This window comes from Uranotaenia lowii, chromosome 1, assembly GCF_029784155.1.
Source record: "Uranotaenia lowii strain MFRU-FL chromosome 1, ASM2978415v1, whole genome shotgun sequence".
Taxonomy (NCBI): Eukaryota; Metazoa; Arthropoda; class Insecta; order Diptera; family Culicidae; genus Uranotaenia; species Uranotaenia lowii.
Window position 1 is genome coordinate 199,551,520 of NC_073691.1, and position 25,604 is coordinate 199,577,123.

The 25,604-nt window shown below is 35.3% G+C and overlaps 2 protein-coding genes across 4 annotated transcripts in view; one reads left to right on the forward strand and one right to left on the reverse strand.

The window, feature by feature from the left end:
• The window catches only part of LOC129743304 (uncharacterized), a 535,624-nt gene that overhangs the window by 472,539 nt on the left and 37,481 nt on the right, over positions 1-25,604 (reverse strand). The window lies entirely within an intron of this gene.
• Positions 14,407-25,604, forward strand: part of LOC129743266 (cadherin-89D) — a 111,749-nt gene continuing 100,551 nt past the window's right edge. For 2 of the 3 annotated variants that reach the window (XM_055735249.1, XM_055735263.1), the window contains exon 1: positions 14,408-15,155. In XM_055735249.1, the coding sequence (XP_055591224.1) occupies positions 15,017-15,155 (139 nt within the window). In that variant the 5' untranslated portion in view covers positions 14,408-15,016. Of the gene's footprint in view, positions 15,156-25,604 lie in introns of all 3 variants that reach the window. The other variant, XM_055735257.1, reaches the window with a different exon arrangement.

Genomic DNA, 25,604 nt, shown 5'->3' on the forward strand with positions numbered 1-25,604 from the left:
AGCTAATTTTTGAGGCTGCTTTCAAAAATTTGTTGATGATTTACTCCCACCTCTCCTGGAAATCTAGATTCGGGAGCGTAAGTGGAGTGGGCACAAGCTACGAAAAGATGTGAACGAGATTTGCAGAGGGACGCTTGAATGGAATCCAGAAGCACATTAAAGGAGAGAAAAACGCAGAAGCTCGTGGCGGTGCAGCATAGCAAATTGGAAGAATTAAAATTTTAATTTTGATGCCAAATGATTTAAAAATGCATGAAACGTTGAGATCTGGTGTTAAGATCTTAAACCGTGGCCCGTGAAGCATTAATTTCCAAAATTGAAACCTGAACCAGTAAGCAAATATGCTGCTGCCGCATCACAAAAAAAACCGCAACATAACCCAAAATTGTCAGCTGACAGTGGAGTAAAGCTCAAACAGACAGCAGCAACAAGGAAAAAATTTAAACCCCCTAAACTCGAAACATTATCAACCAAACCGCGCGATAAACACATTTAGGTACCGAGTACCGAGAATGCTCACTCGCCTGAGAGCATACATATTTGTACTAAAGTGGTGACTTCCCTCTTAATTTATACGCTCGGTTGTTATTTGAGTTTCGCTTCCTGACTAAATTAAACGACACAAAACCCCAACCAACAACGGCGTTGCTCTGGGCAAAGTGAGGGAACATTTTTTTATTTATTCATTTCTCACTTGATGTCAACGTTACACCCGCGAAATCCGGGGACACTGCTGGAGATGTTTCGCTTTTTTATTCCTACACATGGAGACGAGGGAGCATCAGCGAAAAAAAAGTGCCATGCCCGGTTAAATTACGGCAGAAGAGAGATGGACCATATTTGTCGGTCGGGGCATTATCACTTCATTCGGACGGATGAATAATCTGGACTGGGTTCTGGGTCCGAGTGTTTCGGCGCGACGACGGGGTCAAACGTAATTCACAACTACATACAACACCATGACATGATTCTCCTGTTAGTTTTATTTGGGCGTCTCGGGGATAGAGCTCTGATATTTTTTGGGTGTGAATTGTTAGTTTATTTATATAAAAAGAGTACTAGCAGGTTCCTTTATAATTTATCTGTACTGGACCGCTGCAGCCTCAATGATTTTAAATGTTATATTAATCGTAAGAAATTTTTAAAGCTCTACAATCAATTGCTGGGGGCCGTTGAAATGCTTTTGCCAAACACAAATGTCTTGAGAAAAACAAAATTACTTTAGGATACTCAAAAAAAACTTGGCAACTTTGAAAAGCGGGGTAAGGTATGTAAAAAACAGATTTCAGTCATTAGCTACTTATTGTGAAAGACAGGAGAGTTATTAGGAGTTTTAGAAACAAATCTGGGAAAATTGTCAGTTCACGACAATGCATGGCGCAATTAGTAAAAAGAGTTGTTTGTTTAAGTAAGTTTGTTTCAAAATTGTTCCTGCACCTGTAATTAAGAATAATAAGCAATTGTTATAGCACTGGTCAATCGTTGCGAGCAACAGCTGTGTTTGAGTGACTTTCGAAAAAAAAAAAATAATCAGAAAATACCTTTCGTTCCCGACAATGGCGTAGGTTTCTCATTCGTGAACATCCGATTGGATAGAAACAAACAGCCAAGAAAAAACTGATTTGTAGCAACGCTAAATTCCGTCACGAGCCGTTCAAACATCTACCAGATTGAATGATTTTATTAAAATCGTGCCAATTGATGGAACTTGAACAGAGGAATTTGCCTTGCCACCCCCTAGCTAGATTACCGAGACCGAGAACGATGGCACCGGATAAATTAAGGAATTCTTCGTTTATTGGCTATATTAAATTACCATCCCGGCGTCATCGACGGAATCTGAGGAACGAGGGAAAACACTCCGAAGGACGCGCAACTGTTACTGGAACACAAATCGTTCGTCAAATCCAATCTCCAAACAAACCTAACTGCGGCACCAGATTTTGCCGGATCTGAAGTAATCCCGCAGAAGGAACTCAAACCGGAGACGGAGCCGCTCCTTCGAGAAATTGCAGATGGTGACGCTGTTCTGAAGGAGGCTTGGGGTGGGTGGTAGCCTGACATTGACAGGCTATAAACATCATTCTCCCCACGAGTCGGCGGCCGTGGAATCATTAATTCGATTAGTGACTGTAATTGTTTTCCTCACCACCATCAATGCTGGCCCATCGATAGCTCTTGCCTGTACGCCGAGAATCTTCATCGATTTTGTGCTTCGATGACGGTTCAGGGGCAATGGAATCCGGTTAATCTGGCTTCTGATTGTGGTTTCAATTCGTGGGAAAGTTCATATAACGCCCCCTGTGGCTAATACGCGACAGTCGTATATTAATGTTGCTAAAACAAATATACTGAAAATTTTAAAATACGCAATTTTAGGTACCCATTTATAAATATGCTTCGTCCGCTCTATTACGCGTTGCAATGTAGAGAAAATTTTTGAGTTTATTTATCAAATAGAACTAAAAAATGTTTCCTCTACGCGCTTGGAAGGAGCGTTTCTATCACGGACATCTCTTTTATTATACGTAGCAGGGTGCGCTCAACATAGCTAAAGTAAGGTGTAACAGCAATGAAAAAAAATTTCAGAGAAAATAAGGAAACAGATAGAGGTGCGAAATAAAAATAAATAAATAAATAAGTTGTCGAAAGTGACGGAAAGTATAAGAGAAACATAATGTATCAAAGAAAAATAGAACATAAGCCGTAAATATTATGAATTTTTCTAAAACTTCATAATATTTACGGCTTATGTTCTTTCTTTCTTTGATACCTCATGTTTCTCTAATATTTTCCATCACCTTCGAAAATTTAATATTTTCAGGTACAAAGATGTGCCAAGAAGTTCATAAAAATCAACATAAGTATTGAAATAAATAAGATTTTTTTATTATTAGAAGTTACTGATAGGAACTTCAAAACAACAGGAAATGTTGCTTTTAAGTAGATTAAATGGAAAAAAAATTCAACGAATAAATGGTTTTAAATCTGAATCTCAATAACATTGTTGGAAATGAAAATAATTTAGAATCTATCGGCACTATTTTTGTATACAACAAGGCCGTGCGAACGGGGGGGGGGGGGTTTAAGGGTTTAACCCCCCCCCCCCCCCCATGAAGATTTTTTCAAAGTAAAATTTTCACCGAAGTAACGAAAAATTTTTTATTTGAAAATAATTGTTAACAAGCAAGTCAGAAATTTTTCGTTTTTAGTCTTCAATCACCCTTGGCTTGAGACATTTCGATCTACGATACTATTCGACGATTTCTAACTGAAACTAACTTTGGTTCTAAATTGCAATTCAATTAAGAGAATTTGAAACGAACCATTTTTTTTATCGTTATTTTAATTACAAATGCTATGCTGATATGAAAAATTCTTCAAGAAACCGATTTCGACCTAATATTATTAAGTGTTTTTTGTTTTTCTAAATGCTCAACACAACACATAATGTACACAAGGCCACAAAATTTACATTTTTCGGAGGTGCAATGAATTAAAAAGGTAATTTCGACTCATTTGAGTACCTTGAATCTGAATATGCAATGTTTCTATCAGCTTGTTATTAAAATGACTTTAAATAAGTAAATTTCTGCATTGTTTATACAAAAACTCAAATCAAAAACCTATCATTCAAAAAAAAAAGTTTTAAAAAAATTATCAACTTTCCTCAAGAATTCAAGTATTTTTGAGTACTGCGAAAAAAGTTATAGAAGTTTTATGTTTTTTTTCAACATTTTTTCATTTATCAATTTTTTAAGAAGTATTAAACTAAACTGAATTTAAGATATTTTTAAGAAAACATGTATTCTTTTTGCAGGTTTCAACAAATGTGTTAAATGAAATCAAGTATTTTTTACACTTTCTACAGTTATGTCAAAAGTGCTTGTTTTAATATCTTTCCATTTTTTAAATTCTTGAATTTGACATTTTTTAGATCGTGCATCATTTTCATCATAACAATATCCCTTAATTGGATGAAGTATGGTAAACAGAATCAGAATCAGATTATTTCGTATATGTAGGTTTGTTAGTTATTCAGTTGTCAATGTTTGATTTTACCCAAAACTGATACATTTTAAAACTCCTTATCACCAAAACTCAAAGTGTTCGACCAAATTTGATAAAAGATTCGAGTTCATAACGCTGAAATCTACCAAATCAATCATTAAAAAAGCACCAAAATGCTGTTGCCTTGAGTCATCAATTTAATTATGTAAATTCTTATGGTGAAACGTGTTTATTAAAAAAAACCTCCTGAAATGTTTAAAAAACTTATCTTTTTCATTTTAATATTTTGTTTGAATTTTCAAATAAATTTATGGAATTTAAAAAAAAACTGTTTTTTTTACAATTCCTTTATTAACTTTCCGACTTTTTTAGTCGAAATATTTACATTTTAGAAATAATTTAAACAAATTTGTTTTTTTTTTTTAATTCTGAATTTTCGTGTGCTTGATACATTAGCCCTTAAGTCTTAATTTTTCATAACTTGGAACTCCTTATCTTTCAATTTTTATCAGTTTTCCTTGATCATTCATGAAATTACTCATTTCCTAACATTTCCTTGTCAGTGTAATTGAACTTGAAGTTATTATTTTGAACTTCAAAACTGAACTATTAAAGCCATTTATATTTCTATAAATAGGTTTTTTCTCTGACTTCTTTCACTGGCACTTTTCAAACAATAATAAATATATATAGATATCCTTCTTTTTTATCAAATGAAATTAAACCATCAATCATTGAATAAATTGTTGGTTTTTCAGTTATCAAAAATTCACGTTTTTAATCGCGATTGAATATTTTTTGTAAAAATTCAAAACACTACAGCGGAATTTTTCAATCACCTTTCAGTTGGAAATAAAGAACAGAGTTTTAATTAAGATAAATATCTTATGCAATGAAATTAACAATTATATTAACAATTATTATCATTTTCCTAAAAACTAATCATGTCTAACTAAAAGTATCAATGACTTACCGAAAATTTGAAACTTTCATTCTGGTATGATTTGAATTTTTTTTTTTTTTTTATCAGTCCAATTGATTTTTAGTTTGTGTGGTTATCATGAGTGAAAAACGGTGTACGAAATTTCTTTCACTAATCGTACTTCCACAGCCAGAACTTAAGTCTGAGTCCCGAAGAATAATAAACACATGTTATTATTCATCTTGTCTTTGTTTATGCTTTTAATTATGTTAACATAGAAACATTAAAATAATTTAAAACATAAAGTGGTCGGGCCTACTGTGGAGCAGAGAACGCAGAGACGTCAGGAACAAAGAAAAGGAAGGAGCGTGGACCACCAGTACCATACACTCCGAGGGGCATTGCGGTGGAAGCACGAGCTAAAAAGTGCTTCTTGATGATAAGGGAACCTATGAAACATGACCTTTCCTTCAACGGCTGGAAATGAGTTATTTTGTACACAGAAATCTTTAAACAAGGTTCATCATCAGCAAACAAGGTTAATCATCTGGAGAACTAAAAATCATTTAATATTAAAAATGGTGATATCATTTATTGATTTCTGTGTACCATCATTTCTGGTCATCGACCAAGGATAAAGCGCCTTTACTCGCTCTTGAAAGTAAAAAAGAACAAAAAAAAACATTAATAGAACCAAAAACCTTTCGAGGTCTTCGAGAGCTCGAAAGGTTTATACAATAATTTAGGTAAGATACAAAAGTATTTTACTTATTGATTTTTCTGTAAGTTTAGTAAAGTTCAAAGTAAATTCAATATAATCAGACCCATAACAAATAAATTGTGTGTTCTGAACACAATGAACAAGTAGAAGCATTCCGTTCAAATTCGAAAAGCAGAATTATTATAAAAGTATTAAATAAACGGCATCTTAGAATTATTTGATTAAAAAAAAGTTATTAATAATTTTACATTTAATGATACTTATCTTAGTTCAGCTACCTCCCTCTAAACTTCATTGGTACTTCAGAAAATGCCGTTTGAACATGACCACCGCAAAAAAACATAGCATGCCTTTAACCTCCATTGGCAACCAAAGGACAAGCGTGTGGCAAACACATTTCATGGGAAGGAAACAAAGAAACGCACTACCCAAAGTCACCATAAATTCATTATTTTCAACCGCAGTTCATATCCGGACACTCAAATTTTTAAATATAAGCCCGCACTCTGATATTTTTCGCCTGTTGAATCAATATTGGATGCAATCGTGCATTCCCCTTAATTGCACAACAGTTTGTTTTCCAAAAACAAAATCTTCGATGCACAAACCCAAAATCACAAAACCACTATTTTTAACATTAGCCTAACACAACTAATGCAACCCGTTCCCGATCATACGGCGATAGTATTTTTCGCGTATACAACCGATAGTTTCACTTGAAAACTGCCCATTTTCCGGAAAAATATGACGAGCTCGAAAAAACACGTTCCTGGCTGGAACCAGATAAGAAAAACCACGACCCACCCGTTGAGCTACCCTTTTCATGTCATTAAATGTGATAAAATATATTTTACCGGGATTTCTCCGGTAGAAACTTTTACACATTATCCCAGCCTTCACTTTAATACACTTTAAAACGATTTTATTTCCATATTTCGATTTTAAATTTAGTATTTTATAGAATTTTCGCGGACAAAGAGAAAAACGCGTGCGGTCGGCAACAGGCATCGCCTACTCCTCGAAAAACGGTGTACGAAATTTCTTTCATTTTTTTTATTGTTTATTTTTGGTATTTTTTTTAGTAATTCTTTGTTTGAAACGGCTCATACAATTGAGTTTTAAGGAGCCAAGATTTTTTTTTTGGTATTGCTATTATTTTTAGCTAAGTTTGAAATTCGAAACCCCGCCACCCACCCCCCCTCATGGACGGGTCCTTCGCACGGGCCTGGTATACAAGCATTAAGATTTTGCGAGAGAAAAATTCTTCGGAACGAAGGAAAATGCATTTGAACAAAAAAAAATTCATTCATCTAAAATTCAAAGGAAATTTGTTTATGCTACATTTTTCTTTGAAATAAAAAAACTGATAACTACAGATTTATTTTTCCAAAATTTCTCTTTTTCTATTTTACATCTATAACTCCTGGCATCCCTGGACCAACTTTTTCGTAAACACTTCAGCCAGCTGTGAAATATGGCTGAATGTTTGATTTGGCATATGAGGCTTACTCAAGTCACCTAGGGTGCGCCAGGTTGCAACCAGCAGATGAAGACGATGACCTCTCGCAAAATTTTGATTCAAAATTAAGCTTAGAATCGTGAGAAACGCTTCTAAAGGCCAGACAACGTTTTTCTGAGTTCTTTCACATAAGTAACTACTGAACCATTTAACATGTTACCACAAATTCCGATTTTTTAACGTTTTTAGTAACAACGGCCTAGAAATTGTTTCAAATGCACGATTTAAATCTTAATGTACACTAAAAACTTGGCTAAAACTAAATTTAACGCAGTTTCATAAGAGTGTTTTCCTCAACAACCGGATTATTCTGGAATCAGTAAATTATGTCTACTCAAATATTCCATCAGTTGCACTTTAACAACGAGTTCTAATTTTTTTTACAGTGTGTGCAACATATTGATCGGTCAAAACTCTTCGCAATTAATCGTTCCAGCAATTTTCTGTATAGGAATCACAAGGGATTCCTTCCAAACTTGCGGCACGTGTCCAGTCTCTAATGATTCATTTATAAGGTTCAGCAGTGGTTGTCCAATGACATGAAAGCAACCCTGGACAATCTTAGCAGTTCCATTGTTGATTCCAGCTGATTTTTCAAGTGAAAAAATAAACCTGTTTTAATTCGGTATAATTTATAGGTTGAGAATCTTCTAATCTGCTATCGACCTGAAAATTGAGCTCATCAGGTTCGTTGACTTCATCTGCTATGGTTGATTTGCGAGACACTTTTAATAAAATATTCGTTAAATTTATTGACTATTGTGACGATTTTCGGAGAATTACTCTGAGCATTCATCAATATGTTTAAAATCTTCATAGTTCTTTGCTGTTGTGTTTATTGTGGCCAATTTTCTTTCGAATATATTCACTCCTATGTAGTTCTCTTCAGGGGCCTTGAAATAATATTTCTCGCAACTGTGTACTGATTCCATGTGATTGAGCAATTAGAACTGCCGAACATTTCTGTCTTTTTTACGTTTAAGTCGCCAATTTAATAATGTGCCAGCTGTTAGAATTCGAATTTTCTACTATTTTTCTGTAACAAGCCTGTTTGAACACATCTGTAAGAACAATTTCCTTTTGATCCAAACAATTATCCAATATCAATGTATGTGTACTTTGTATTTGAACAATGGTTTTTGGTTGATTGCTATTCGTTAAAGTTGAACCTATCTTTCCTGCTTTGTAAAAGTCATTTATAAACTGTTCAATCAAGGCTGTATGCTGCATGATCCATTTTCAAGTTCCTTTAGCATTCGGATTTTTTTTAACAGTTAATACAATTAGTTTGATCTGCAGTGCAATCTGAGGTTCTATTGAAAGTACCGCATTTGAACATCTTTCCTGAATTTTACAATATGTGCTTTTTTGATTAAACTCTCTACAATAGAAGCATCTGACGACGCAAATAGCATCAAATACTGAACAGGAATCCCACTCATTATTGACACGCTTTAATGCTTTTAAACTTTTATAAGTTGCTAAGTCAACCTCAATAATAAAATAATACAATAAGTATTTGAAGCGATCATTTTCATAATTTTTAATAACTTTAAAAAAAATCAATTTCCAGCTCATTTTGATCCTTTAGGATCTCGGTAAACTTTTCAGGAGAATATTTTTCACTCATTCCTATTATTTTCAATCTAGGCCTCGCTGGTAGGGGAACTACAGCTCTGTTTTCATTTCCTAGTTCCTTATCTATGCATTTGTTCTACAAATTCTACATTTTCTTCTGTTGCACACTCAACTGACTCAACCATGATCGAGCCATCTTTTTCGTTTCTCAAATTGTTGATTTTGTGTATTTTTGGATTAAGATTTTGTTTCAAAAACTTGCGTGTATCTTCACAGTCCTGAGAAGATTTCGCAGGTTTTATTTCAATAACCGGACGAGTTTTACGATTAGCTGAATTCGATTTCTTTCCATTGGATGGTTTCTTTTTAACTACAGCTGCGTAGAACATTTTTAAATTTTCTGTAAAAACCTTCATCATCTAGTTCATTGTTTTTTGCGTCAACTTGTACTGGTGAATCATTTTCATCATTCAAAACCTAAGTTTCTAAGACTGATTCTGAATTGTTTTTTATGGAAGGAAGATTCTTTTCTGTTTCCGGGTACCAAGTTATCCCTTTTTCCCGCACACGCACAATTTTCCCGTATGTTTGGATAACGTGCTGCTATTAAGCCTACCCCCATTCTGATATCCCTTTTTCCCTAATAATCCCTAATTTTGGCTCAAACGAACATTTTTCCCCTGTACACGCGCTTATTTTCCCCAACATGATCCCAGTAGCTTTGAATATGGTATTCTAGATTGAGGAATAGATGCAAATAAATTAATTTATAAATTCAGGATGTGTACTTTGGAATTTGTAGAAAACAACTCAGTTGAAGCATATTAGAACACTTTCCCATTTAAGAATTCGCTTCCAAAAGGATAGGCGACACTCAATTAGACTTTATGAGTAGTTGTCAGTGAAGGTCGATCTTAATCTTTCCTTCGTAAGAATTCTTTCCCTCTTTTGGATGTGTAAATTAAAGTGGAAAATTAACCCCATCCAATTTTATCTAAAATTGATCAAATCTCTTAGCCTTTTTCAATCCTAATAATATTAATTAATGTCTTTTACTCTTGATTTGTTTTTATTTTCATAGATCTTGAAATAAATATTTAAAAAAAGAGCTGTTCGATCGGACGGAGGAGTTTACCTCCGCTATTCCGTTCCTTTCACAGGATATTCAAAAATGCTGTTTGGTTCTGGTTCATACACAAAGTGGCACTCTCATTTACGCCCAATTTCCTTACTGGCAAGCGCAGGGATTTAGGGGGTTTTCCCTACCGTAGGGAGGAAAATCGTCGTAAATCAACAGCCGCTCAATGAACGTTTGGTTAGTGATTTTCATTTTTCGGCTGGGGGCTTGGATGGAGTGGAACGGAAACCGAAAATTTCCAGTCTCATTCTGTTGGGTGTGGTTTAATTTTTTTCAGTATTTGAAAATTGAAATCGTCCCCCCCTCCCAATTCGGTCGTCTCTTAGGTTCAAGGTTTTGGTTTCTCGAATACTTCGTATGTAACTCTAATTATTTTTAATTCATTCAATTAAGAGGCATGTAACGCACGTTTCAATTAAGCCAATTAGCAGTGGTCTTTTATTTTTGTAGATGTGGCTCCGGGAGGCAGTGAAGGAAGTTTTCTGTTGAGGTACCACTTTGTTCCGACACAGAGGCAAGTATTTGAAAAAGAATTTTCGAAGATTCTTTGCAGACGTTCGGATTTTCCGTTTCGGTGGATACGCATCGATGAGTGATACCAACAATCGTATCCCGTCCCGGACGTCGCGTCGCTTTCTATCATGGCTATTGAAGCAGCCCCGGGAACGACGAAAGTTCGTCGGAAATTAAGCCCAATTTCCGTGTCGTCGCACCACTCGTATCCGGCCATTTTGCAGCATTTTGATGTATGAATCTTGATTTTTGTTTTCGAATCGAAGATTATGGTTGCCGAATTTAACATTCAACTCGATGGTTTATGAAATTACGCCCAATTGATTCTGTGAAATGATTTTTGGAATAAAGACCAGAATAGGGAGTCATAAATTTCTATCATTTACTTTTAATTGAAATATTCTCGCGAAACCTCACTTCAAAGATAATCAATTTTCTTATCTCTGAAGTGAGGTGTGATTTTTGTTATCGATTTTTTAATTTGAAGGCTAAAAAAGGATTTGCTTTTTTGCTATGATGTAGTGGTATTGCAACGTTTAGAAAAATGTAACAGATCAGCTAGTGATAACTGAGCGAAAGTTAACAATAATTTGTCAAAATATGTAGGGTTAGTGTTCATTATATTACATAAGGCTTGTACCACTATGAATCGGGCACATACAATTTCCGATTTATCGATGAGGTATAACGTACAAAATTGGTAAAAATATGTTTTTATAGCGTTTTTATTAAACTTTTAGGAAAGAACTCCTATCAATTCCTGCACAATGGTAACATCAATGGTATAGTCATTTTTTCTACTACTTTGCCACATCAGATAATGATTTGAATGATTTGCGATCCTTTTTCAATTTACGCTTGATTATCATCCAATATCTTTCGATGAGACGAACTGTGGGCAGTTTGGTGGATTGAAACTTTATACAAAAACATCATACTTATTCTTCTGGTACCATACCAATTTATCCCAGACGTGTCAAATATGTAACTTGGCTGGCCAAATCATCAACTTACGGGCAAATTAATTCGTGAAAACAAATTTTAACCCATCTGGAGTATTTCTCTTAAGGTTAGCTGCCCCGGAATTTGTCGATGTCGAGAGTTTGAAAGCCTTCATGGCGAGCATATCGGATGACTATTTGGATAAAGTGCTGCTAAAGGGCGAACACGAAATTATTGCGACACATTCAACAGGGCATAACTTTTTTACCATCGGGTAAAAATCAACCAAATTTTGCACACTTTTTCATTGATCTGTATTGTTTATATGCTGTCAAACTCGATGTCGTGTTTTTCGAATCAACGAAAATGGAGGTGAACCAATGCGAGTCGAGAGAACAAATTCTTTCCAAACACCTGGAATTTCCTGACCTGTCGCACCGGCAGTTGGAAAAATTTGGAACATTCACCATTTAACCGCCTCCAGAGTCTTGAAGCGGTTTAAGGAGCGGTTAAGGAGCGGAGTGGAAGAAAATCGGGACCGGAGAGCAAAAAACGGAGGGAACGGTGAAGCGAATGGTGAATGCAATTCCCAACGCCTTAAGCCGTGACTTGGCTAAAAAGATCGACATGTCGCAGAGCAACTTCCAGAATGCATGGAAGAGAGCTGAACTACATACATACAAGGTACAGAACTTTCCAAACCACGATTAGTAAATAGTAAATATATTTATAAAACTACCCTAAAATTTTGGTTTTTGGTCGTATGCGGCAGCTGGCGAATGGCTTCCTTAACTTCACTCATCGTTGGGAGTGGCTCCTCTACGTCGTTGGCTACGCCGCACAGTGGTCCAAATCACAAAAAAACTGGCAAAAAGTTCTGTTTCAACATTTTTCGCCCTGAAACCTTTTGAAAATTTTCAAAAACCATAATTTCACTAAAAATAACATTATTTTTATATTTTCTGTAAAATTTCTTTTTTTTGTTGTTGTTACTGTAAGAATTAAAAAAAAAATTGTAAAAGCTCAGTAAGTATATTCATATATTAAAATTTTCCAACAGATTGCTGCAAAACCTCTCACATCATAAAAAGGTTTTTTTAATCTGAAATGAACTCAAAATTACAATACATATGAAATTAAATCAAAACCGATTAACATGCCAACGCGCTGGTGCTGATCACTTTTTTATTTTTTTTTTCATTTATAAACGTGTCAATATAGAATTTTTATGACAGATGAGTATTATTTAACATTTTCGCCAATACTCATCAAAATTTCGAAATTAAAGAATGTTGGCTTTTTTCAATGATTATTTATTCTATCAATGGTTGTTTTAACACAAAACACTTAATTTACATTTTAAACGAGAAAACAAACTTTGTGCTTCATATTTCCTAAATTTTTCAATTAACTTTTAATTTTTATTTTTGACTTTATTTCATATTGCATATGTTCAAAATAATACCGTAAAAGTTTTAAACTATTATTCGAGTTTCAATTGGTTCTCATGAATTTCGATCAGCAAAAAAGATTCTATGATTTGCTCAATAATCAGAACAATACTTGAGAAACCGTAATTTTATTATGTCTTGGGAGTTATTCCATATTGAAAAAACAACACAGATATGCATAATGATAGTGCTTCAAAATATAAAAAGAATGTTTTATGAATTGATTTTTGAGAAAACTCAACCTAGAGATCCAATTAAATATCAATTTAGTTCGTGAACCAGGAATTTATTGGCTCAGAAGTCAAATTTGAAGAAAAAAGTGGTTCAACTCTTTTTAATCGTTCTCCAAAAATGGCAAAAAAAGGCAGACCAATTTGTCATATTTTGTAGTCCAGAAATATGAGAATCTATCCAACATAAAATTAGAGTGGAATTATGTGGAGTTTTTTTGAAATCTCTATGTGAAGTTAAAAAACTTTAAATATTTATCGTTTTTTGGAACTAGATTCTATATAAAAAATTTCGACTTTATTCTTAAACAAAAATTTTTATCACATAAGATGTAAAATATGCCTAACAAAAATATAAAAATAATTTCAAAGCAAAACACATTCGCGTTTTGAATATATATTAGTTTTTCAATGTAAGCAAATCTTTGCGAAATTTTCAAAAAATATTCAAACTTTTCTCAGCATTTCTTCAAGAACTCCTGAACAGGTAAACTTATGACTATAATTTTCATGGTTTTATGTAGCTTGGAAACGCCGGAACACGATGAAATATTTGGATAGATGATTATGAGCGATTCCAAAATCGACTTTCTGCCAGCTTTTCTAGGTTTTGGACCACTGTGCGCCGGCGGAGAACCTTCCCCCACCGTCTTGATCTCCGGCATGTGCGCCGTTCAGGTGTTCATCGAAGCGCTACTTCCACCTTTTGATTTGCCAATTTGATTTGACAATTTTTCACAATTCATTTGTGCTTGAAAACTTCTTGAAACTTTGCACCAAAATCACGTCTGTCACGAACAAGCACAGCCTACCAAGTCCACTTTCAAGGTACACTAAATAAGCATATAAAAAACATTATGGGCTACAGAGGGTTGAATGAAAACTCACACCCGAAGCTTTTGGAAAACTTTCTCAACTGGGTGTGTGTGTGTGTGTGGTAAGATCGACTTCGGATCGTGGAAATCTTGCCGAAGAAAGCTCGCACTGAAACTGAAAGCTCTCGTTCGTTCACTCGCTCACCGGAAGCTTAACCGGTAGTGCAAACGACTTTTATCCACAAGACAATTTTCTTACTTGTTTCCTCTAATCCACAACCTAACAGGTGGTTCCGCGCGGAGAAAAAGCCACCGAAACCAACCGAAAACAGCATGGAAAGAGAGAAAGCTCCGCTCAGCGTTCGTGCGATCGCAATCTCCAATCCATCCAGGTACACGAGCCGGTGAATTGGTTATTTTTTCGCACGCGATCGTTGCCCGCCGACCAGACGACGACGATGACGACAACAAGAAGATTGCAACTTTCCCCACTTGCTGCCTGGTGGGATCTGGGCTCGGCCGGTGGCACCAAGGCTTCTCCAGATTATTCGCGCGTCAACTTCCGAGCCGGTCGGTCGGTGGGTTGGTCCGATTTCGCATCCCGTCGTGGAGTTCCGACCTCAAGATCGTTCATCGAGAAGCCCACCGAAAAGGAGGAAAAGAGGGAAAATATAAATATCAACTTACTGGAAGAGGTAAAGCCATCAAAAGCAGGCCGCGGATAATTGTGTTCTGTGCGGTTGTTGTTGTTATTTTTTCTGTCGCGGCGCTTTTGTTGGATCAGAGTTTGTTTGTTTGTTTTTTGTTGTTGTTGCTGTCCGAATTGCGGTTTGCACTTGGATTGAGAAGGCAGCGCAGTGGAATGCTTCCGGTTTGACACAACATTGTGGAAGGTTTTTTTACTTATCCTATTTTTATGCAAAAGCAAGTGCGAAACATAACGGTTTTTATGGTGCCATTTTTCTTGTGAATGTTTTTCTTGGAGCAGTTGTCAAAATATGGGATTGTGTGTTACCTAAGTGCATCAACGCCAGAAGATATGTGACATAAATCGTCGAGTTTAAGTTAAACAACAATTTATGGCACTGTGTTCTACTAAAATAAAGTGAATAAAATCTAAGTGGAAAAGTGATAAAACCTACTTAAACAGTGATCTCAAATCAGCCGGAGAAGGAAATGAATTTTGTTGAGTTTCTGGCTTATTTCTTCAATGTGCCCAACGGAATCAGAAGAAGTTCAGCCAAAATGAAGCTTTTCGTCAGGATAGTGACGCTCCTGTTTCTGCTGCTACTGTTTGATCCTGGATTCGGTAATGGTAAGTCAAACTTTTAATTACTTCCGAAAATTTCATTTACCTGGAAATGAAAATTTTTGCTGAATTTTATTCCGTTGTCTTGTTAGCAATATTTTCAACCAGCTGTCGTTTGCACTAAAAATAAAGTTGGATAAATGTTTCCTGTAAAATTCATTTGAAATCTTTTAATAGGATGGGTGGGGGATTGCTCACTTTAGAGAAGTACCGTCAACAGGGGCTTCGTGCAACACTTTTAAACTTAAATGGCTTCTAAAACCTCATGTCTATAGATAATCATACCGCTTGTATACCAAAAGTTTTAAGGTTGTTGGGACATCAAATTAACGTAGTCAGAAAAATTATTGGTTTCACCAGTTCTTTTCAAATTTTCAATTGCGATTTTCACCCTACTACATGAAGAGGGATAAGTTGCAACAATCTTTGTTTTTAATTAAAAATCAAATGACACCGTTTGAAAATGTTAAGTTTAGCACTATTTTGGTTTAGTTCGAATTAAATTAAACATTTCTCTGTCAAATGGTTACTGCATACATTTAGGGGTTAAAATACAACAAAAAATCCCAATAACTTTAGAAGGTTGTGAACACCTTGAGCAAACTATTGTCAGAATCAGAACCGATCCGGGATATTTGTACCTGTGTTGCATATATCTTCGGCCTAACAGCTGCCTTCGCAACTACGAAACACATTTTGCCGCAGTACAACGAATAATGAATCTGGCCACCGCACTGGACTCTGTCATCGTTGTTGGCGATTACAATCTCCCACAACTGCAATGGATCTTTGATCATGACTTAAATAGCTACCTGCCGACAAACGCCTCCACTGAAGCCGAAATTTCTCTAACTGAAATGCTTTTTTCCGCCGGCTTGCATCAAATATGCTCCATACCAAACTACAATATGCGCCTGTTGGACCTTGCTTTCTGCAATGATCCTGGTAATGTGATCATGTTCGAATCTCCGGTCTCGATTATTCCTACCGACCGTCATCACAAGCCGTACGTATTATGCGTGGAAGTTCACTCCAATTTCTTCGCCGACCGATTGCACAGGAAGATTCGACTTCGTCTTAGACTACAGTAAATGTAACTTCGACCTGATTGCTGCTGCGTTTGACTCCACAGACTGGGAATTCATCGGTGCTAACGACAACGTCAATGTTGCAGTCGATGCATTCTACAGAAAACTCCACTCCGTTTTGAAACAATACGTTCCTGTGAAGAGCTCTCCGAGACCCCAGTCATTTAAACACGCATGGTGGAACTCTGATCTCAGACGATTACGGAACCAGCTTCGTAAGGCCCGAAAGTGTTATACTAAGAATCGTACCGAAGATCAAAGACGCCGTTTGAGGTCTTTGGAACGAGATTTTAAAGAACGGAACGACAATCTTTATCGTCAACACATCAGTCGCCTTCAACAGAACCTGAAACGCGATCCTTCGTCGTTTTGGAAACACTTCAAAAGCAAGCGAAGACATGCAACTATTCCTGTGGACATCAGTTTTAATGGCGTAGCTGCAAGTAACTTGACGGAATCTACGAATATGTTTGCTGACTTTTTTCAAAGCGTTTTTAGTTCCGCCGACTATGAAACAGATAGCAACTATCTAGCCTCTATGCAATCTCACGACGTCAACTTACCTATGCCATCCCTCACTGAACAGGAAGTTTTCGAAAGATTATCGACAGTCGACCCATCTAAAGGTACTGGACCAGACGATATACCTCCATCAGTACTAAAAAATTGCGCTGCATCTCTAGCTGCACCGATTTGTCACCTGTTTAATCGCTCACTCAGAGAAAGGACATTTCCTAACGCCTGGCGTATTGCGGCTATCACTCCGATTTACAAATCAGGAAACGCACATTGTGTAGAAAACTACAGGCCGATTTCGATACTCTGTGCAATTTCCAAAATCTTCGAAGTTTTGATGCATGAACGTATGTATGCTGCCATCAAACCCTTCATCGCTGATTCGCAACATGGTTTCGTTAAAAAAAGGTCAACTGTCACCAACTTAATGTGCTACGTGAGCTCGCTGAACAACAATTTGGAAAAAGGATGTCAAGTAGATTCGGTTTACATCGACTTTGCGAAGGCTTTTGACCGGGTCCCGCACAAAATACTGATTGCAAAGATGGATAGACTTGGCTTTCCATCCTGGTCGCTTGAATGGACTGCGTCGTACCTTGCTAACCGTCAGGCGTACACAAAAATAAAAAATTCACGCTCGAGGAAATTTGACATGCCGTCTGGAGTACCGCAAGGTAGTCACCTTGGACCTTTATTATTTATTATTTTTGTAAATGACTTGTGTGCAACGCTTCAATCTGACACGCTTATGTATGCCGACGATCTGAAACTCTATAGGAAAGTGATTAGCGAATTTGATTGCCTCGCCCTACAAACTGACATCGCCAAACTAGAGGACTGGTGCCACTCAAATGGAATGGCGGCGAACGCAAAAAAATGTAAAGTGGTTAATTTCTCACGTTCACGTAATATTGTTCATTACAACTATTAACTTTCTGGAGTGAGCTTGGAGAACGTGAAGTCTATTGTTGATTTAGGTGTTAAAGTGGATAGCCGACTCACATTTTCTGAGCACATTGCGCTTACTGCTGCAAAAGGTTTCGCAGCTCTTGGATTTTTGCGCCGAAACACTTCTGATTTCGACGATATCTATGCCCTTAAAGCCATCTATTGCTCTTCAGTGCGTAGCATTATGGAGTACGCTGTGCAGGTTTGGGCTCCTTCTCAGAACACCCAATCTTACCGCCTCGAACGAGTTCAGCGAAGTTTCGTCAGATACGCTTTACGACAGCTTCCTTGGAATGATCCACATCGACTACCACCGTACGAACAAAGATGCAGCCTGATGAATTTAGCGACCCTCGAAAAGCGTCGAGCCGAGTTGCAGCAAACTTTAATTTTCGATACCCTAACCTGCCGAATTGATTCATCATATATTCTCCAACGTGTCAACATGTACGTCTCGACCCGAACACTTCGACAACGCCAGTTTCTCTGGATCCCCTATCACCGTACTGCATATGGCCGAAATCCCCCGTTGGATAAATGTTGTGAACGTTTCAATTCTGTATACCATCTGTTTGATTTTAACATGTGTAAACGTAGTTTTAAAATAGCTATAAGTAGTGTTCCTTAATCTTAAGATACAAAGTCTGTAAGGTTCATTCACCAAAGACAAATCAATAAATAAAAATAAATAAAGATTCTACTAGCTGGAATCACTAAAATAAATGTTTAGATGGATGAAATTTTGAAATTATCAAACGCGTGATGCAAAACGATCATATTCCAGCATATGAAAACGAGATTTAAAAGGTGAATCTTTGGTTTGCGTTTTGATGCATTTCAGCCCACACTGGTAACTGAATTATAAGAAAAATTATTCAAAAAATTTGGCGATTGTCCGAAAAATATTTTACATTAACAGTGTTGACATGTATGGGATAATAAAACCAATATAAAGTTTGTAGGAGATATCATTGAGCCAATCCATCATGATGGGTAAAGATTTTTATGGCATCGAAAAGGTACATCTTTTGCTCGATTTTTTAAACTTTTTCAAAGACTTTGGAAAACTATCACGATGTCAAATATCTTATATGATGATTTTTTCATAATTTAAGAATTCTATTTTCATTTTTTAACATTCGAAAAAATACATATTTTTGAAAAATGTATGGAAAATTGCTAATCACAACAACGTTATCTTATTTTAATCGCCGCTGGAATCATGTTAATTTTATTCTGAGAAAAAAAATTAACTTAAATGCATAACAACTTAAGTTTATAATAAGTATACTTTAAAATGAATTAAATCATTTGGAAATTCATTAGGCTCTGAAGGCCTCAAATGCATTTCCCAATAACTCCAAGCTCATCGTTCTGGATTTTTTAAAATCTATATCAATGCCTCCGAATCTAAGTGCAATTATAAGTTAATTATTTTCCATGCAATATGAAACTTTCCTTACGAAATCGTGTAGTTTTTTTTAAAACTACGTAGTACTTAAATCCAAAATTTACATTTTTTGTTCGTCGAACATTTATAACTCCATAAGGTTTCATGCAAAGATCATGCAAATTTATTTTCTAATAAATTTTTTAAAAAAACACACACATTTATGTTTCAAATTTCCTTATTTTCAAATCAAAATTTAAAACTATCACAGATGGTCCAGAATTTGACACACAAAATGGTATGTACAGAGATAATTTGAAAAAAAAAAGTACCGTACTACGGGGTAACATTGATCACCGGGGTAACTTTTCAACATAATTTTTTTCACATAATCATCAATAACTAAGTCTAAAGTAAAAATATCTCAAAAATTTTTTCTACGTTTAAAAACCTATTGGTTAAGTTTCAAATTGGGAAAATCTTGGTTTGTTTTTCAAAATTTCATATGTAAGTAAAAATGTAATTTCAAAATCTTGAAATATCTATTTTTTCGAAGGCTCGCAAACAAACACCCTTCCTGATGAAATCAAAGCGTTCAGAAGCAGCAGGTTAGTTAATGTGATAATGTGACTTTTTTTTTTCTTAATAAATGTGTAGTGTGTGTGTGTAGTTTTTGTTGTATTATGAAGTTAATTTTTCATATTTAAAAAATAGGGACATTTTCCAAGAGTAAGTCAGTCTAGGACAAAACGCTAGAAATTCTAATAAATGTAAAGTTTGAAGGAAAAGGGGAATAGTGCGAGGGCCTAAAGAATTGGATAAAGGTAAAATTTCATTTGTTTTTGTTGTTAAAATTTAAAAAGTATCGTTAAAAAATTTAGCCCCTTAATTTAGGCAGCATCATTTTCCATCTTTCGATTTTTATTGTTGTTCGTCCTTAACACATTAAGGACCGCAATGGTGATTTTTTGGAACGCGAAAAAGTCTAAACCAAAAAACACTGAAATTCAGCATTTTCGATCTCAGAATTCACTGAACTAAAAGTTCCAAATTTAGTATCTGAGAGCCATCGAAAGTGTTGTGTACAATTTTTTAGAGTTTCATGATTAATTTTATATCATTTGAGTTTGTTCCGAACTGCCTCATCATTTGGTAAACTATCATTTGTAAATATTATGAAGGTGTTTTGCAGTGTTCGGCATCGCTAACTAAAAAAGTAGCGCCGCTAATTAAATCGCTAACTCATTCAAAGTTAGCGATAGCTAATTAAATACGCTAAATGTTCTTGAAAAAATTATCGCTTCAAGCTTAAAGCGCTAATCGCTAATCGCTATCTGTGGATCTACAGTAAAGTTTATTCAGATACCATTTATATTTTTTGACCTCATGTTGTGTGGATTTACAGTACTTTTTTTTTTAACATGATATGAAAATTTTCAAAACCTTCAACAGTATTCTACTTTTGTGAAGGTTGCGAAAATTAGTGCTAAAAAGAGGAAAAAAATCTTTGAGGCGTGGCGGTAGTGTGAGATGACTCAAAAATCCCTCTTTCGCTGACTACAATGCACACTCCTCCGCTGAGACCATTCGAAGAGGCAATTTTCGCCATTGGAGTCAGAATGATACCCAATATCACCTGCCACAGCCCGTGGTGTAGAGGATACCCTTAAAGTCTCCTGAGCCAACGGTCATGAGATCGAATACCGATCACAGCCTACATAGTAAACTTCCTAAGCCGGTGGTTTAAGTTTAGAATTTGGAGTTAAGTTAAAAGAATCTCCTCGAGGAAACAGTTTAATTGAGATCCTGTGTTTGTGTTCGTTTTGACCATGCTTATTGACAAAAAGTATATTTCTTTCAGTAATTATTCGTGAGATTGATAAAAATATATGGGAGATAGCGGTCTACAATTAGCGGAACCACAAAATAGCGGAACTTTTGAATTCGCTAGCTCAATCAAAATTTAGCGGCAAAATTAAAACGCTAACAAAAAAATAGCGAATTAATTAGCGATTAGCTGATCAGCGCTTTTGTGCCGAACACTGGTGTTTTGTATCCATTATGATCAAGAAAACTCGTTAAAAACGTCAAAATAGAGACTGAACAATATTACCCCAAAGCATCAAATTCTAAACTAAGGCGAAATCTATTTTGAAAACAAATTTAAAGTAGTCTAATAAATTTCTGCAACCTTGTTTTACGTTCATAGAAGTCCAGTACTGATTTTAAAAATATGAAACATTCTCATTAACAGAAAAAATAATCGGAAAATATTGAAAAAAGTGATCAATTTTACCCCGTTTTACGGTAATTCAAATTTCACACGAATTGTTATAATTTTTCGCTGTTTAAAATTGTGCTGAATAGATACGTTTAAGTGAGAGCAGAACAATTTTGCTCATTTAAACCTTACAAAGCTGTTCGTGTCAATATGACCCGAAGCGCACATTTCAAACCTCTTTATCATCATTCCAATATACTGAAGAACTGGGAATTCTGACAGACCAAGTATGTTCTATGAAAATAATGATCAAATTAACCAAGGAATATTGAAAGAAGGTAGTGCCGAGAGCCATATTGGATTTTTTTCGTGACGTCACTGTTGCCAAGCTGTCGAAGGTTTATACTGGTAGAACTCAAATTTCAAAGTTAAACACATTGAAGAACTAAATTAAAATCCAATTTGATTCGGATAATGTTGTAAGGTCACTAGTTGATTGTGCTATGAGGTTTCTTTGTGTTTAATAGACTGCAGTGTGTATTATTCTTGAATTTGTTATTGAATGCACAGTCATGCTCTATGTGAAACGAGCAAAAATAATAATTTTCCCATTTCAAAAGGTCTGATTGGTAGTTTATGGCAGTGCACCTCTTCGTCATGATTTGATCTAACATGGTGTTCCATATGAATTTCTAATTTAGAACAATTAACCCCGATAAAACCATTGCAACTTTGGTTTACTAAATTCCAATAAAAGATTGTGGTTGGATTCGAAAAATACTATTTTTGGTTATTTTATTTTATCAACGATTCAAACCTAACTGATTTCAACATTTATAAGCAAAATGTTGAACTAATTATCAAGTTTTGTCTTTTTGAGTTAGGATACCTCAGCAACTTCAATCGTCTGAATTAAAGCAAAACAACTACTACATTCAACTTTTTTAGTATCAGTCTTGAAGAACAATAATATTTCTAGAATTGTGTGCCTTCAAAGTTGAAAAAATCTTCAATTGAAATTGGATGTGGTTTTTTTAAAGTAAGATTTTTTTCTACCGGAAGATCTCAGATAGCGGTCAAAAATTTCATTGGTCCCCAACATACATATCTATCATTGTCGGACAGATGGATTCTTGACGATTTCAATCATCAATAAAACACTTAAATGCAGAAAAGCTGTCAGAAGTTATTTTAAAAATAAAATTGATTTTTCAGACTTTTTACTTTCTGAACCAGTTTCTGATAACCTGGATATACATATCGACTTTATTTTGAAATGTTGAGTAATAAGAGTAAATTACCTACACAATGAATATAATATCTTCAAAATCGGTTAACATTTACCTACAGCCAGGAGAACGAAACCAAACTTCAACTCAAATTTCCCCGAAACAGATATTTTGCGAATGGCTTTGGAATGGTCAATAAATTTTCATTCAGATTCAAGTAGGCGGTGGTTTTCGCCAATAACACGCGTTTTCTTCTCCATCCGCGAATATTTCATTAAATTTTATATTGTACGTCTTAAATTAGAAAACAAAAATTCCAAAAACTGTTGAAAAGTGATGTCTCGAGTATAGTTTTAAGGTGCCAATCGGATGCTTCGTGAATTCCCGATGAAAAAAGTTGAAATTCATTGAAAGTGTTTCTAACTGCGTGGCTGCGGAAGCATCGTGTTTGGATTGTTTTCTTGTTGTTAGAGTTTAGGTTCTTAATGAAAACCGTGACTTCTTAATTTAAACTGGGGGGGTGGGGGGTTGAATAGAAATAGACCTCGAAAATGATGATGATCACATGGGAGAACAATTCCCTTCATTCCGATAGACTTCGACACTCGACCAACATAACTTTCATACGCCAGGTTGTCTCCTGTAGTAGAATGTTGATACATGGGCCCCGGAGAGGCGCAAGATGTGGGTTCAAGTCCTACCGGGAGACAAGGCGATTTTTTTCGCATGTTTTTCAACATCAATTGTCATCTTATCTAGTCCCTGAAATTTCAACTTACACATTTGGATTCATTTCTCTACAAAAAAGTTCTTTAGAATTTTCAAAAATGTCCACTCCGTGAGGGAGTCTTTGTAAAATAAAAGAGTTCATTAATAACTTGGCTTAAGGTTGAAATAGAAGGTCCGTCAAACTCAAACAGATGTAACTTGTAATTTCCTGGACAAAACGCTACCAAATAACTTTGGTTGAGTTACTTAGAGTGTTGAGTTAGAATAAACTAACAATTTATCTACTATACATTTGATCAACAAACTGAAATTCAAAGGCATCTTGAAAAAAATCACTTATTTGCCCTTATAAGCTTAGGCTTACACGAGGCAATGGGTATGAATTTTGTATTTGCTCCAACTACTCAGCTTCTACATTTTTTTTAAATTTCAATGGAATGACAAATTTGAAAGGCAACTATGGAAATGAACTTAAATATTATAATTAAAATTGCAGTCAAATTTTCTATTGGAGAGATAAGTCATCCAGTAGGCACCTCAGAGTTGTATCACTTCCACTGGCATTCTTACTTTCTTATCAGTCTTTTCAACATTGTAACCATTATTTAATGTAAATCTAAAAATTATAATTTAATTTGAATCCAAAACATCAAAACAGAAATCGAATATACTATTGCAAGTTCTAACTATTGCGATTATTAAAATTTTTCGAAAAACCAAAAAGGCATAGCATGCATGTACTGCGTTAATATGAAGAATGTAGTGTTTAAAGCGATATATATTCAAATTCATCTCCATAACTCAAAATCCATAATGAAAACACAATGGAAGTAAATACACATTTTTCAAAGGTGCATTTATTTTAAAACTGATCTTTACTTACTTATTTGGGGCGCTGTTTTCAAATTTTGAATTTTATTTTCTATCGGTTATTATTTTCGGTAAACCTTTTGAAAATTGGTAGAAATCCATCAAAACAAAATTGTGCACTTCAGAAAATAAAGGTTTTAATTAAATGTTCGATTTCCCGAAGACCTAGTGTAAAATTGACTTCTGGGTAAAAATTATAGAAGTATGATGTTTTCATGTTATTTTTTTCTCGTTACGGGAATTTTGTGATCATTTTGAACCAAGGTGAATCTTGACTCTTTTTCAAGCTTAAATCGAAACGCTTTTTAGGCTTTGTTTAACAAAGTTGTTAAATAGATTACAATTTTCAGTCAAATACTCAACTGAAAAAACTTTTGTGATGTCAGAAATATTATATTATATATTATAAATGGCAGGAACTCTCTTCCATTTTGCTGTTGGTCAAACTTCCCATATTTTCTTATCGATAATGGATCAGGATTTCTAGTTATTTAACATCGTCATCACCAAATTTCCTTGCCGCAGGCCCCAGATCCGGCTCCGGTTTTGTCTGTATCGCCAGCCTTTCCTGTGGTTTGTGGTTCAAGTGACATTTTCGTTCTCCAAAAAAAAATTGATTAAAAACAAACCAGCAGAAGGGTCAGTCAGAAGCTCGCTCATCCCGGAGGACAGATGCCATCACTTTACTGCGCTGCGGCCAGTTTAACCATCGAACCCACATAAATCTATCAAAGCGAATTGAATTTCGAAAACATGCCAAAAGCGTTTTTCTCCCGATGACGACGATCCCTAAAACGTAACTTACGTACTTCGAACGACACGATTAAACGACAGAAGGCAAAAACTCTCCTCTGTCCGACCACCATTTAACGCAACAATTCAAGTGGTCGAAAAACAAAATAAAAACGAACCGGAGGGGAACAATTTGCCAGAATAACCCCCCGAAAAATCAAACGCTTTTGGTTTAGAAAACATATATACAAAAACGAAATAATCACATAACTTTAATGGAAACAGGAAAGACTCAAAATCGGGTTGGTTTATTTTACTTGAGGCTATAAGTTATTGAACTATTTTTGCATTTCTATCACTTTTTCGTTTCGTGTGTTTAGGGTTTCGTTTTTTCTGTAACTTTTTTATCCCTCCGGGGCGGGGTTGATCTAAACTATGCTTTGGGGTTTTGGTGTCTACGCCCAGTTTTGATGTTTACTGATTAACGTGAATTTTTTTTTTGGATATCAAATTGATCAATCAAGTTGATCACAAGCCAAAAAGTTGGATTTTTAATCTATCAAAGTAATCTTCAATCTTTTTGTCAACAAACTAGTTGCTTTCAGTTATGCAATGCCAAAACTTCCTCAGGCTTGACCATGTTGGACATTTGACAGCAACGAAGTGGAACATGCAAAATTTTAATGGAATCAATTTTTTTTTTGTCTCCACCGACCACCCGGCTCTGATCCA